We start from the raw sequence: 14,205 nt of genomic DNA, 5'->3' as shown, positions 1-14,205 counted from the left end.
AGGTATAACTGCGTGGATAGGTTACAGCAGGGTAATTCAGGAGAGAAGCTTTTGCAGCGCACTGGATATAACTGCTGGCGTGTGTGTGTCTTTTCCTCAGCAGGTTTCAGGTTCTTTCTAAAGAAAGAGGGTAATGCTGCCTTGCTTTTATTGTAGAGTATACCACAGAGCACCCTAACTTAGCTGTTGCAACTTACTCATCTACCTATATATATATTAAAAAATACGTATTTTTTTTTAAAAAGCCCTCCTAAGACTTGTCCATGGTCTCTCTGAGTCTATCCCTGTGCTGAGACAGGGACATACTGGGGTGTTTTTTGGCCCCGGTATGTGTTTAAATGCAGGCGAACCATGGCAGGTTCTTTTCTGCCAAGGAATTGAGTTTGTTGCATTTATTGACTCCTGTTATTTTCCACTAGTGTCTTCAAATGTTGAGATGGTTTTTTAGGTGGCATGAGGAGGCTTCTGGGAATCTTGTTGGCTGTCCTTTGATGGTCAGGGATAGTGCCAGGGCAGTCTTTTAGTCCGATACCAGGAGGATGTGCTGGATGTATGGGGAGCAAAGGCCTGCAATGAGGTCCTGCAAAGCAAACTCTTAACTGTCCTTTTGAAATTAATTTCAGGAGACATGTCTGAAAGTAAAGCCAAGAAGATTGAGATAAAAGACGTTGATGGGCAGACCTTGAGGAAGCTGATTGATTACATCTACACCGCTGAGATTGAGGTCACGGAGGAGAATGTGCAGGTAGGTCTGGTTCAGTGGCTCCTGTGGAGACCCAAGTAAAAAGCTTGAAACTCAAAGGCATAGGTCCTTCAGGGGTGAGTGATCTCTTCAGGCTGCAGAAAGTAAAAGGTTGAGCTTGAAAAGAGCTACTTCCAGCCTCTGTTTAGTCTTGAGGCACTTTGCTGCTTTCCCCGCGCTTAAGTCATGTTGCATTTAGCTTTTGTGTCGAGCTCTTATAATGAGAGTAGGCATTTGCCTTCCAAGAAGCTGTGCTGACTTGTGGGTCAGTCTGTCGAAGGTCAGAATAGACTCAAACAAGCAGTGAGTCAAATGCTGTTTTAAGGTCATGGTCGAGGAATCTGGCTGTTAGTTTTTAAATTCTTCTGGGCAGTTCGAGTTGTTTGGCAGAGCTTTGAGTGGAATATATTGTTCAAATGAGAGCATTCTTCCTTTTTTTTGTGTGTGTGCACTCTGTCTTGAAGTTCTTTGAGGTAAATATTTGTCTAGAAGTGAAAAGAGTAATTGAAAGGCAGCCTACAGATAAAGTGGGGTGCTCAGGAAGAGAGCGTTACGCCGTGTCACGTGGCTGTGGCTGCTGGTAAAGCTTTTTCTTGACTCCCCTTGTATTTGTGGTAAGAAAACAGCTGTGCACTTAGCCACTGATTTCTGGAAGGGTCGCTGGGAGCTCGTGTGCGGATGTACTTTTCAATTGGTCTCTGTTTTTGTTTGCAAGTGGCAGTTTGAGTTTGTTGTCTTCCTCTCTGTGACTTGGATGCTGGGCAGGGTAACAAGTCTGGGTCCGTGATGCTGGCGAGAGAGGGGCAATGCTGCTGCATACTTTATGTTGACTGAATTAAAATGGCAAAATTAGACTGGTTCTGCTTGAAGTGAGGTTCTTGCTGTGGATGGGACATGCTCTTCTGCTCCAGTCCCTCAGGGAGGGCGCAGGTTCTTGCTGTCCTGTAGCATATTGCTCTTCCTGCAGGAACTTGGACAAAACGCTGAGCTATGTCCCCTTTGCAGTCTAAGCCCTGTGCCATCCTTCGTGACCTAAGTCTGTGGGTACCTTTTCTTGCACCTTATGCCCTCCAGTTTTAAGAACTTGGCTTTCTGGCATGCTCTCAACCTGGCAGTTGTCACATTGGTAGGAGTGTGGACCCTGGTTGCCCTACAGTGAGGCTGAGGACCAGCAGTGAGGAGACCTTCAAGGTGCCATTACAGCAAAGAAGCTGAGGCTCAAACCCAACTGTGGGTCGCTTGGGCTAGCTGCCTGCTGTGTAGCCCATGCTTAATTACAGCGTATAGTCAGTGTCATAAGGAGCTGAGATACAACATCACTTCAGTGGGGACCTCTGGGATCTTCCGTTGCTGGAGGAAAAATGACGTTTACACAGTCTCAAGCTGGTCCCTCTTCCTGTAGGAAACGGGAAGACTATATCCACGTGCTTTCTCAAACGTATGCTTTCCTTCCATGCTGCTGGTTGTTAGGTGGCCCAGAAGCACCCGCTCAGCACGTGGGAGGTGCTGAGCTGGGGATACCATCTGGTGTGCTGGCCCCAGTCAGTCTGCGTTGAATGAAGCTTGCCTGAAGTAACTACGCGTGCTCTGGCTGTTTTCCCATGAGAGCGTTTCAGCGCTGCAGTACAGCCGCACCTGGGTATAAGCAGTGTCGTGGGAGCTGGAGCAGGCTGGAGAGCCAGCTCGGTCCTGCACTGCGTTGGCAGCATAGACCTGCCCAGAAGGAGTATGAACAAGTCCAGATGTTACCTTTCCTGAGCAAACGGAATGCTATCTTTTTTTGGTAAAACCTAACCAAAGCCTGCCTTCTGATGGCCTAGGGATTACAAAGACTTAAAGTAAGAACCCTGTCTATGTTTTGACTCCCATCTCTTAGACAGTAGGATCAAAAATTCTAAGTTTGGTGAATACTAAGGTTTGGGCATTAAGTTTTTTCCCAATCTAATAAAGCAGGTCCTTTTTCTGCATGATTTATTTAAATAACCACCCTGTGAATAACTTTTTAGGCTGGAGGTAAGTTAATTCATGGGAGCTAAGAAATGAAGCTGATCTAAAGCAAGATTAACTGACTAGTTTAAATTCTATTACGTGTTAAAAACATCCATGTTGAAAATGTTTTATGGAATTTATTATCATTTTGTGAGGAAACCAATAGAAAGTTTAAAGAGAAATTTCCATCCTGTCTCTGGGTGTTTTACCCCTGAGCAGAATGCCATATATAGGTTAATATTCACCTGCAGCCACAGGAAGAAAAGTTTACAGAAAAGAATATTCTGTGATTCGTTGGTTGGGAAGGTTCACACCAGGGAAGGCAAATAGCATGAACAACAAAATATTAAGCTCCTTGCAGCCTCTGGTTTGGATTAGCAATGTCAGTCTTAGGAAGAAGTGAGGAGGTTTGGTCCCTTAGGTTGTCACATCCTCCTGCTGCACGGCTTTGTGTCAGCCATCCAGCTGGAAGGATGCCTCGGGAGTGCCGGTCCGCGTTGTTTCAGCAATGTTCCTTCACCGTCTTGCTTGAGCATGGTGAGACTTTCTCTCTTCCCAGCCGGTATCTCCTGAGGTCTCCTATTGCCATGTCACGAGCTCTCATTTTCTAGCAGGGTGAGGGTGCATTTTAAAGGGGTTTTGTGCAGTTTGACACACAGTTTTTCAGACTTCCTCAACAGCTGGAAGAAGCAATTTCTGGGTATAGGTGCCAGGTAATTTCATTTTGGAAACTACAAGAAAAAAGATTGCTAAATGGTATTAACTGAACAGAGGCAGCCGAGCTACCAAAATGTGAATGAATGAAAAGACAAGTTCTTGTGAGTGAGCAAAATAAAATGAGAGCAGAATGGAAATGAGAAAAAGATGAGCAGCAAAGGTAACATGGGAGTGCAGGAATGAGTCTTCCCAAGCATGCTCAAATGCTGAGTGGTGCCCAGCACTTCACAACAAGCCTTTTTACAGTATTTTTGTTTTTTCTTTTCTAATAGAAACCTGTCTCTTTCTGTTTTTATAGGCCTGGTGTTCAGGAAGTGAGACTCTCTTTTTCTAAGCATGTATTTTTATAGCTGATTGTCATTTCATTGCACAAAGTGTTGTTTGTTTTTTTTTTTATAAGTAAGGAAGGATGTGTGTACAAGGGGCCAAGCCTGCGCGGTCAGTTCCAGTTACCATCTATGTAGTGAATTACTGGCGGGTAAGGGGGTTTTCAGTCCACCCTAGCTCCGTGAGGGAGAACACTGAGCCCATGTGGGAGCAAATACTCTCTTCTAACTCCTTTGGGGGTACGTGGGTGAGAATTGCCCCGACAAATGCAAACCTGCTTTATGAATTGGAACCTCATTTTTTGAGTGAGATTTCAAGGCAATATAGATGCAGTAGTAGGAAGGCTCAGGGATGATGGATGATAGAGAGGCTTCTGTGCCGAGCAGTGTTTTGCCTCTGAACACACATTTGGGATTTAACCTCCTGCTTGTTTGGAAGGCATGGAGCAAGGAAGAATTTACTGAGAGAGTGGTGAGACAGTGGAATCAACTGCCCAGGGAAGTGGTGGAGTCACCATCCCTGGAGGTGTTCAAGAACCTGTGGACGAGGCATTGTGGGACATGGTTTAGTGGGCATGGTGGAGTTTGTTGGTTGATGGTTGGACTTGATGATCTTGCAGGTCTTTTCCAACCTTAGTGATTCTGTCTTCATTGCAGTTGTGTAGTCTCAGGAAAATCCATCCTGGGATTTCTGTCCCCATTGCCTTCTGTTGTTCCTCTTTTGTTGCACCCCACATCAAGCTTAGTTGTAAAGACATCTGGTTCATATGCATGACGAAAAGATGTCATTCATTTGAAGGTGGAGCTTGATAAAGTTATTTGGAAGAAAGTTGTGCTGTACAGTTTCTGTAAAAGTGAGAAAAACTGAAGTGAGTGACTTGAGAAGATCACAGATACTCATGTGCAGCCCTGGTTGGCTTCAATGGAAACCACGTGCATACGTCAAACAGAGCACAGGACCTGCTGCTCCGTACCTGTACGGGATAGCTGGTTGTTTTAACATATCAGTTCCTTGAAGTTTTCAGTTAGGTCTTGATTTCGCAGCTGAACTGGCTGCATTGCTGCTTGCTTTCCAACACTCATATCAAACCTGCCAGCTCAGTGGAGAGTCATGAGAGCAAAGTCCAGCGATGGAGAAGAGGCTCAACACGATGTCCTTGAGCACAGCTGAATGAGGAGCAGATTTGGGGGGAGGCTTTTCATTCTCCTAGGTGGTCTTGTGAAGACGCCTGGACCTCTGGCTGTAGGCAGTGAACACAGTTCCTCTTCAGTGTGTCCCACCCCTCCTTACTGGTGGCACTTAATTACTTGCAGGCAGCCTGAGAATATACCTCCCAATTAAGAAAGTCGTTACCATTAGGGTTGTAATGATTCCCCAGCAAAAGTCCTGATTAACCTGATTTCACACATAAATTGTTACGAATGAGGTGTGTCCTAGTATGCCACCACAGTTTGAGATACGGCTCATATAGAAAGAAGAGTGAAGAGGTGTCTGGAAATCAGCTGTCTGGAGGAAATAGATGTTGAAACTGTCAGCTTTGCAGACATAATAGTTGTAAAAAAGAATGGCTTGAGAAAGGAGGAAAAAAGCTTTGCTAGAACCTGTAGTGTTTCCTTTTCAGAAGTGTGCTTCTGCACCTCAGCTTTCTCTAGGGACTTAGGACTTCACAACAAAGGAGAGTATCTGGGGCAGATGCAGTTTTGATGATAAAGGGATGATAAGTGGGTCAGTTCATCTCCCTTCCCACTGTTCACTCCAAAAGCTGCAACTACAGTAGGTGCAAGCCCAGAGTGAGGCAGAGTCTTTCAACTCAGCTTTAGGAGATGCAATAAATCAGGGCTGTCTTCCTCCCTGGAGCAAAAGCTCCTTGCCTTGTATCACCCTCCTGAATTGCTGCAGAGCCCTTCCTAGGCCTACAGAAAGACTTTTAGATTGGATTGGCCTGGTAGAAAGGTGAGGAGAAACTTGTGGATGTGGCACCAGAGAACTATGCTGCGTCTGATGGATGTGTCTCCACATTTTTTATCCCACTGTTTAACCAAGACATGGTGTAGCTGTTCTGTGCGGTGAAGCTGGAGAAGGTAGGTCAGGAGGGAAGTTGCCAGCTGCTCCCCTGTTTTCTCTCTCACCTCTATATCCCTTCTCTTTCTTATGCCTGCTCCTGGAGAGGTTTTGTGGCTCTCTGGTCCTGCTACACATGCCTGTGCCTTGGCTATTTCACCCCAGGTGGAGCATTTAAGTAGAAGCACCATTGTTCACCCTCAGCACTGCCTGGTAGCAGTTGGGGAGCGATAAAGCCTAATTGCCTTCCTAACACTGAAAAGCCACATTACAGTAATGTAGTCTTACCTCTGTTACTTGTGCAGTTTTAGAGCTGTTCAGTTAAAACCAAATATTTAACCTGCCTTGCAAATGCAAGATCTGCTCGTTTCTCTGGTCACGGATTCCCCTGGGAGGGTGCTTGGGAGCTGTCTCCCTGTTTGGGCAGATGTGCAGTCCCAGCTCTGGCCCTAGACGTGCTGCTGAGGATTACAGCCGGTACCCTTATTTGGCTTCCTATTGGACTAAATCGTCAAAGCAGCTTATAAGCTTTAATACATCCCCTGCCTTGGGGAAATGCTCCTCTCCCAGTTTTGCAGAGGAGGAATGGTGTAGATTAACTCTTGGCCAAGGTTACTTGGAAGGCTGTGGCAGAGCAGGGAACTAACCCCAGTCTCTGAAGTCCGGCGTTAATGCCCTGCCTATTGAATGAACCTTATAGCAACACAGAGCACTTTTGGCTGAAAGATGTTTCTACTTCAGAGACATCAAAGGTTTATGAAAGTATTTAATTGCACAGGCAATGTTCTGTAAAACCTGAGTTTGGTAGAGTCTGCAGAGCAAGAGAGCACAGCCGGTGAACTAGATGGTTATGGGTGTGTATATATATATATATATACACACACACACACACACACACACACACACATACCCTAGATGAGGTTCTGGATATAATTTATTTAGCAAAGAAGTCAGTCTCAGTAGTAATAGCAGGTAATTTTGACATAGTTTCAAAAGATGATTGGATTTTGGTCTGGAGGCTGATCTGGTAGAGAAGCCAGCTCTCTGTAAATCGTTCACAGTGGTTGGAGTTCAAATATTAAGAGCCAAATCCAGACCCAAGTGAGTAACTTGCCTGGATATTAATGGGGTTGCAGTTTGGTCCTGCTGCATGTTTAGGCAGGGCATTTCCTCTTGTTATTTCTAAAGGAAACAGACTTTGTGCTAGCGGATATCCTTTGCTTGCTTTTCGCCTTCCCTGGTAAAAACAAGATGAGTGGTGAGACGTTCAGCTGGGAAATAAGAACGAGAAAGTCCAGTCATCTCCTGATAGGCTATTTATATCCTACTTCTAAAAAGTATGATATAATAATGCTCCTTTCCCGATAACTGCAGTGGCGTAAGGCTCCTTCTACGTTGTCCTGTCAAGCCAGCCCGAGGCTGTAATAGCAGTGGTAGGGTGTCCAGGGGGCTGTAGCATGTGGGTATTGGTGATGGTAGTAGGTAGCCTCCATTTTAGAGGCAGTATCCCAAAACGTTCCAGGTAGGCAGCCCACCTGGATCCGCAGGCACGTCTGCAGGACGGATGGCGTGTGCGTGGAGGAAGCTCTGGCTGGTACATGGCCGGAGATGGTTTGCAGAGTTTGACTTCTTTACCCACAGCCCTTATGCAAGTCAAGTGCTTGCCTTTCTGCTGATATAAGGAGATGGTTCAGCTAGATAGAAAGTGGTTCGCAGCTAGGTTTCAAAAATGTGAGAGCATTGCTATCTTGATTTAATCAAAACCACAAACTAATCTCCTCCTGGCATCAAGAGGCTTGGGCCAAAATGGGCTCCCGGCTTAATTGATTTCTCTTTTTTTATTGTTGCCTGTTGGGGTGGCTGCTTGGCAGCAGCCAGACGCTGTACAGCTGGGCTGGAACTGGAATGCATCAGTGGCTTAGAAAAGACCCGGGGCAGGTTGTGAGTGTCCTGCCCCGATGTGGAATGGGACTGTGGGAGCAGGCAGGGACAGGGAAGGGAAGGGACGTTTTTTTCTCTTCCCTGCCACCGAGATCCAGGGAGGTGATTGCAGTTAACTTGTTTGTTTTGTTTAGCAGCCGCTTGGTTTTTTTGAGCCAGAAATAATTTTCCAGAAATCTGTGCTCAGATGGTGAGCACAGATGCCTGGTTGGAAGGACATGTGTGAAGCAGCCAGAGCTATGGAAGAGCTGGGATAAGACACATCTGCAGTTGCTGGACGACATAAGAAAGGAAGTAGCTGATGTCATGGGCTGTAACATCCCGACCGACTTCATTTTCTACTTCCTGTCCCGCTCACTGGCCTCAAAGGTGGTTTTTCCAGCAGATGTAGCATTCCTGATCCAAGTCTGTCTCCCTTTTCTGTACTTAGTTTTGTAGATACAAAGCAGTACCTCATTTTCAGATGCAGTCACGAACCACAAGTGTCCACAGCGTTTTGTGCGGGTGAAAATGAGGGCCGTTGATTTGAATAGTTGGCCCCATCTTTCCTGAGAGTCTTGCTGTCACCAAAACCTGCTTGAGCTTCTGTGAACTCCCTCTCTACTACGGCAGTTTGGGCACCCTGCTCACAAGCCAATACAGTTTTGTTGGAAATAAGAAAGTTCAAGACTTTGAGATTTTGAGGGTGATGGAGTGCTGGGCTGCTATGGGCATTGAATGTGATGGTAATGCATGTAGATAATACAAAGCTTTGGGCGGGGGGGGGGAGATAAATCTGTGTGCAGGACCTAGCTGCAACAAAGCCAGAAATTCAGGTGCATCTGTGGTTGCTTGTGTTTTGTCCTCCCTTTACCTGCCTTGACGTCTTTTGGGGGAGAAGAGCTCTGCTCTTAGCTCAGCGTGGGATAGCTGTTTCCATCTCTTAAAGCGTGGACGGGGATCTTCTGCATACAGATAGTGCTAAAATTTCAACCTTCCTCCTTGTACCCCACAAGAATGTCCCTGTCTGAAGGGCAATTACATCTAATTTGTGCAAGCTATGAATCAAACTTTCTTTGCTGCTCAGTTTAATTCCCCTTTCTTGCCTTTGCAGGTTTTGTTGCCAGCTGCTAGTTTATTGCAATTGATGGATGTTAGAAAAAACTGCTGTGACTTTCTTCAGTCCCAGCTGCATCCCACGAACTGCCTTGGAATCCGAGCTTTTGCCGATGTGCATGCGTGTACTGAACTGCTGCAGCAGGCAAATGCCTACGCAGGTGAGGGAAGGGTCATCTGTTTGTTGAGTTGAACCTGCTTCCAGGAACAGCCACTCATAGGTTGAGCAAATCAGCACATCCTGCTTCTCCCTTTCATGCTTCTAGTATTAGAACAGCAAAGGGATTACTTTATTGGGTTGTAGACTTGTAACTTTCTGTGATGCTGCAAATTGTGAAATGTGGTTTGGTCGCAGGGGAACACCTAAGGGGGTAAAAAACCGTGATACTCTGGATCCCAGCCCACAAAATAGTTCCTTAGTATGTTCCTAGTAAGCTCTTTGGCTGTCTGTTCAACAGCATAGCGTTGGCATGCTGGTGTCCTCCCCGTGTACGCCGCCCCGTGAGAGCAGTAGGCAGTGCTGGGGATTTGTGCCTTCTAGGAATAAATGGCACTGGGCAAAGTTAAATCTTGTGGGTGGGAGTGGGAACACTCAGCTAAAATTGTCATGCAGTTTGAACCTCTGATCTGTGGAGCAATGGCCACTTACCCCAAGAGTGTATAGACTCTGGTTTCCTTGAGGGTGGATGTGTTTGGTTGCAGTAAGTAGTTGCAGGCAATGGCTTTCAGCATTTCTTCTTTACATCGTAAATGTAAAGCTGTTCCAAGCAGCCCCATGCTCTTAACTACCCAGCACTTTCCAGTCTCCTCCTCCAGCAGAGTTGCCCTTGACCTCTGCTTGGGAGAAGCTGGTAGTTGCCTCTACTCAGTTTGTTTTCTAATTTTCTGTCTTATTTGTATAGGGAAAATTACACCTGCTGTCTCCCAGAGCACCTGCTCTGTCCTGCAACGTTATCCTTGGTACAGTTTTGTCCTTAATTGGACCATAAGTAGGCTCAGTGGAATAAAAACGTGCCCACCAAGTCCTCCCCTATTCTCCTGCAAATAAAAGTAAAACCTTTTCAGCTGCTCTGGCTGTATTATCCCCTGGAGGAAAAGTTACCCTGGAAGGAATAGTTAATTGTATAAAGGCTTGCTTGTAATATCTCATTATCCTTGCTTCCAGGCCCTGTTTAATCTTTAACCCAACAAGCAGTGCATTCACTGTATATTTATTTGGTTGTTTGGCAATTAGAAAGTCTGCTTTGTTGTTTTATTGGCCTTCATAAGTCCCAGTTAGTACAACAGCCCATGTAATGTTAATGGAACTCCATTAATAAAAATGCCATTAAAATTCTTTGCACTATGTTGTTTATGTAACAGCGTTAAACTAAGACAGAAGTCCCCAAGCTCAAGAGTCCATGTGTGCAAGAGCTCAGTTACTTGAGAAATGCTTATTTCTGGCCAATGGATAACTTTAGTAGGTGGAGGAGCCTTCTTGATGCAGGCACAAGTTACTTTATTAAAATCAGTACATATTTTTACTTGCTTCCAACTAATAACAAGAGAGCAAATATCTTTCTACTGTGAGATACCGGTCCAGAATGAATAGGAGATTGTTTCCAGAAGTCAGGGTGCATCCAGCTTACCGTGTAGGGAACATTTCCTGCTTCTCAAGTTTTTAAGGCCAGAAGAGTTCATTAGATCTTATATATGATTTCCAACATAACAGAGTATTAAACTTTATCCAGATACTGCTATTTTTAGTCAGAGCCTTTGGCTTAGCTCTGGTGTTTTGGTCCCCATTAGACCAAGTAGGATCCGTGGCTGGGGAAGCCCAAGTGCCCTCTGCAGCACCAGCACTGGTGAGGAGTTCAGGTGCGATCTCCAAGGAGCTCCCCTCTGGAAGTTACGCCAGCTTGTGTCCCTGTGGTGCTGCTTTTTGGCAGGCACAGCACTTTGCAGATGTGAAAACTAGAGGCAGATCTTGCTGCGGAGGGAGCTCTTTGGATACACGAGTCTGAGCTTCTCAAAGCTAAAGGATTAGAGCTTGAAAAAAGCTGCTTCAGATAAAGTGTCTGAGATTCATGTTTCCGTATTTCAACCAAAGCTCAATGAGATTCAGCAAACGGCAGGTGAGATTAAATTGGCATGTATATGTAACAAATGCTTGCAAAATTAAAATTTTCTGCAACTGGCTAACAATGGTTTTGACCTAGAAATTATTTTTTAGAAGGTAATTCTTTCCTAGTGCCCTTTGGCTAGATGTCAAGCTTGACAGATTGAATGTTCCTTTTTGGACCTGTATTGCAATCGGTTGTAATTCTTCCAGTTTGGGATTATAAGCAGTGATGTGTATTTTGTTTTCAAGTGGCTCCCAAAGTTACAGCATGGAGGGATTTGGAAGCAAAAAGGGAAAAAAAGAAACTTGTACAGTTGCAGAATTAAGTGGAAAGGGGCAGAGCTGCTGGGGCAGGTGGGTGCTGAGGGTTTGGAGCAGGAGAAAAGTTAAATTTACACATTTGGGGGAAAGAAGTAAAAGGTGGAAGAAGAGCAGGAGAGCTGATCCCATGTGCATGCATGGGATGAGGATCCCCCTTGCCCATCTCTCCGTGTGCCCCCTCGCCCATACAGATTCGGCTGGATGCCCTCGCTATTTGCTGCTGAGCGTATGCACCAAACTGACCGTTGGGCTGTTAAAGATGGGCTTTCCTTCGAATACCTACCAATATCAGGGACCCTCGCTGGAGTCTCTCATCCAGGTGTTGAGCAGATCTGATTCTGTCTCGCTTGTTGAAGTGGGCAAGAACTGAATCTCGAGGTGGCCAGGCTATTTACTACTTTAGAAAGGCATTGGCACTTTTCTCAATTGCAACTTCTAATCATGATGCCACTGGAAGGTACTTAGTGGCTTTGCGTAAAGTTTAGTTCCCATTTAGTGTCATTTCTGAAAGTGTCTCATGGGGCTTGTGTTACTTGAAATAACATCACATTTCTTTAACCTGCTCTGGGACTATTTTCTGTTTCTGTTCCGCCATGCAGTTGCAGCGTGTCGTTTGTCTCGGGTGCTCGGAGCTCTAATAATAGCGGTTCTCTGAATGCTGAAGTCCTTCCATTGACTTAAAGCATGGATTTCATTATAATTTTCTGTTCCCCCTTTTCATTTGTTGAACAGAGCAGCACTTTCCTGAGGTGATGCTAGGAGAAGAATTTCTTAGCCTTAGTCTGGACCAGGTTTGCAGTTTAATATCAAGTGACAAGCTCACAGTCTCCTCTGAAGAAAAGGTACAGTAAATTGTATAGCAACAGTGAATGTAAGAATGCGGGAATGTTTCTAGATCTTGCATCAGGAACTGTTCTCATGTTATGCTCTTTAGGGGCCATTTTCCAACAGAGATCACGTGGAAAGGAAAATTAAAAATAATGTGAATCCTAAAAACACATAAAAATGACCTTCACTTGGTTGTTCTTGCAGGAAGTAATGATTCTCAGATCCATATCACTTCCAAAAGCCCTGGGGGCCAGAACTGAATACCTTCCCTCTCTGGAAAACTAGGAACCTCGCATCTGCTGTTGTGTAAAGCTCTTATTACCTGCTGTAAAACCTCAAAAAAAGGTGAATTTCATTAGGCCAGGGAGGAGTATTGGCTTCTGTTGCACGTCAGACAGAACAACTAAAGGAGCCCGCAACCAAAAACATTTTTCTAGCATCATCAATGTTTTTAATGGAAGAGGGGGGGAAAAAAGGCACCGCTTGATGTTGTTTCGTGGTTGAAATGTTGAGCACATCTTGTGTAGCCCATAGTCCCGGGAAGGAGGGTGACCAGTGGTTATGGTACTTGAACACCAGGTCCAGCCCCTTTCTCTGGTGTGGGCTTCTTGCATGACCTGCAGCGGGTTTCTGGGGAGAGGTATGTGCCAGTCCTTCAGCTCACCTCCCAGTTGTCGCTGCAGGGAGATGGACGCTTGTGGGAGGCTACAGGAGGGCTTGAGGGTTATGTGGCTTGTAACTTCAGGTCCCTTGTTGAATGCAGGCGTTTTGGTGGGATGAGGCTGGACCTGGGTGTGCTTGGTGCCGCAGTTCCGCGCCGAGCTGGTCAGGCTGCACATCCAGGTGTGCGCCCAGCCTGCTCAGCCCCTCCGGGCTGCAGACGCGCGGGTGCTTGGGCCCTCAGCGACCACAAAGTTTGCCAGAAAACCTGCACCGCGTGAGGTGCGAATGCAGCGATGCTTCATTCAGATCCTGAGCCAGCAAACTCGGAGGCTTTGGGAGCGCGTTTCCGCTAGCGTGGGTGTCTCGGCAGGGTGCTGCTCCGTGCCACACAGGCAGGACCAAAAAGGGAAAAAACAAATGGCGTGAACTCGCAGCAGAATCACTTTGCATGAGCCAAGCAGCCTGCAAAGGGAAGTGCAAGTTTAGTAACCAATTTTTCCAGTCCTGTGCAGCATTGTTAAAAAGCTTTTATTGGCCTTGTGCCCAGAGAAATCAAAGTACTCCCTCCCTCATCTGAGCTTTATACAATCAAACCCAGTATTTCTTTAGCTGATTGTAAAAGTTGAGAATGCAAGGCAGTGGAAGGAAACGTAAGCATTAGCTGCACATTCAAAACAACAAATATGAGTAACAGGAGAGAGGCAGAGCATGGGATTGGAACATAAACATGAAATATGTGCTGGAGTCCAAAGAACTGCTGAAAATTGAGGACAGACTCGTAGGCTGCTGTTTTATATTAGCGTCGTGACAGACAAGCAGTTTTCCTGACCTTTATTCTTCCTATCTGCTAATGTGCGAGATATATATACATAATTATTTTTTATAATATATAAAAAGAAGTGTATGCATATGTGTGTGTGTATCTATACATACATACACATATACATATGTGCACGTGTAAGGGATAGATAACTATTTTGAAGCAAGAAGATGTTGGCAAATACTTCGAAAATCTGTGAGCTAAATTGTCACAGCCAGATTTCATGGGAGGTTCTTGTTCTTACCGTGTCTCACACGTGTGCTGCAGCCTGTGAGCCGGAGCATTTCCATCTCTGGGTCGTTGGAAGTGTTACAGCTGAGTCCTTCCAGGGCCAGAAGGTAGCAAGGCCAGGGAGGGTAGTATTGCCCTTATCATGCTTCAAGACCAGCCGTGTGTGCCCCAGAGCTCGTGCGTTCTCCCCTTCCTCTGCCACCCCCGACTAATACCCATTGGCCTAATAAAACATATTTATCTCCACAAATTTCGGCATACTTATGTTGGTAGGCCACCAGGACTACAGAAACTGTCTGCTACGACAGAAATCTATTTTAATTGCAAAATGGTGACAATGTTATTCAAAGATTATCCTCTTTTCTCTCC

General features: G+C 45.6%; 1 protein-coding gene across 1 annotated transcript in view; it reads left to right on the top strand.

Moving 5' to 3' along the window:
• Positions 1–14,205, top strand: part of KLHL3 (kelch like family member 3) — a 45,612-nt gene that overhangs the window by 15,666 nt on the left and 15,741 nt on the right. The window contains exons 4-6 of the mRNA XM_059825171.1: positions 624–745; positions 8,871–9,033; positions 12,027–12,136. Coding sequence (XP_059681154.1) covers positions 624–745; positions 8,871–9,033; positions 12,027–12,136 — 395 coding nt within the window. The remainder of the gene's footprint in view (positions 1–623; positions 746–8,870; positions 9,034–12,026; positions 12,137–14,205) is intronic.

The sequence above is a fragment of the Gavia stellata genome, chromosome 16 (genome assembly GCF_030936135.1).
Source record: "Gavia stellata isolate bGavSte3 chromosome 16, bGavSte3.hap2, whole genome shotgun sequence".
Classification (NCBI taxonomy): domain Eukaryota; kingdom Metazoa; phylum Chordata; class Aves; order Gaviiformes; family Gaviidae; genus Gavia; species Gavia stellata.
Note: the sequence above shows the minus strand (reverse complement) of the source record. Positions and strands in the feature narration are given on the sequence as shown.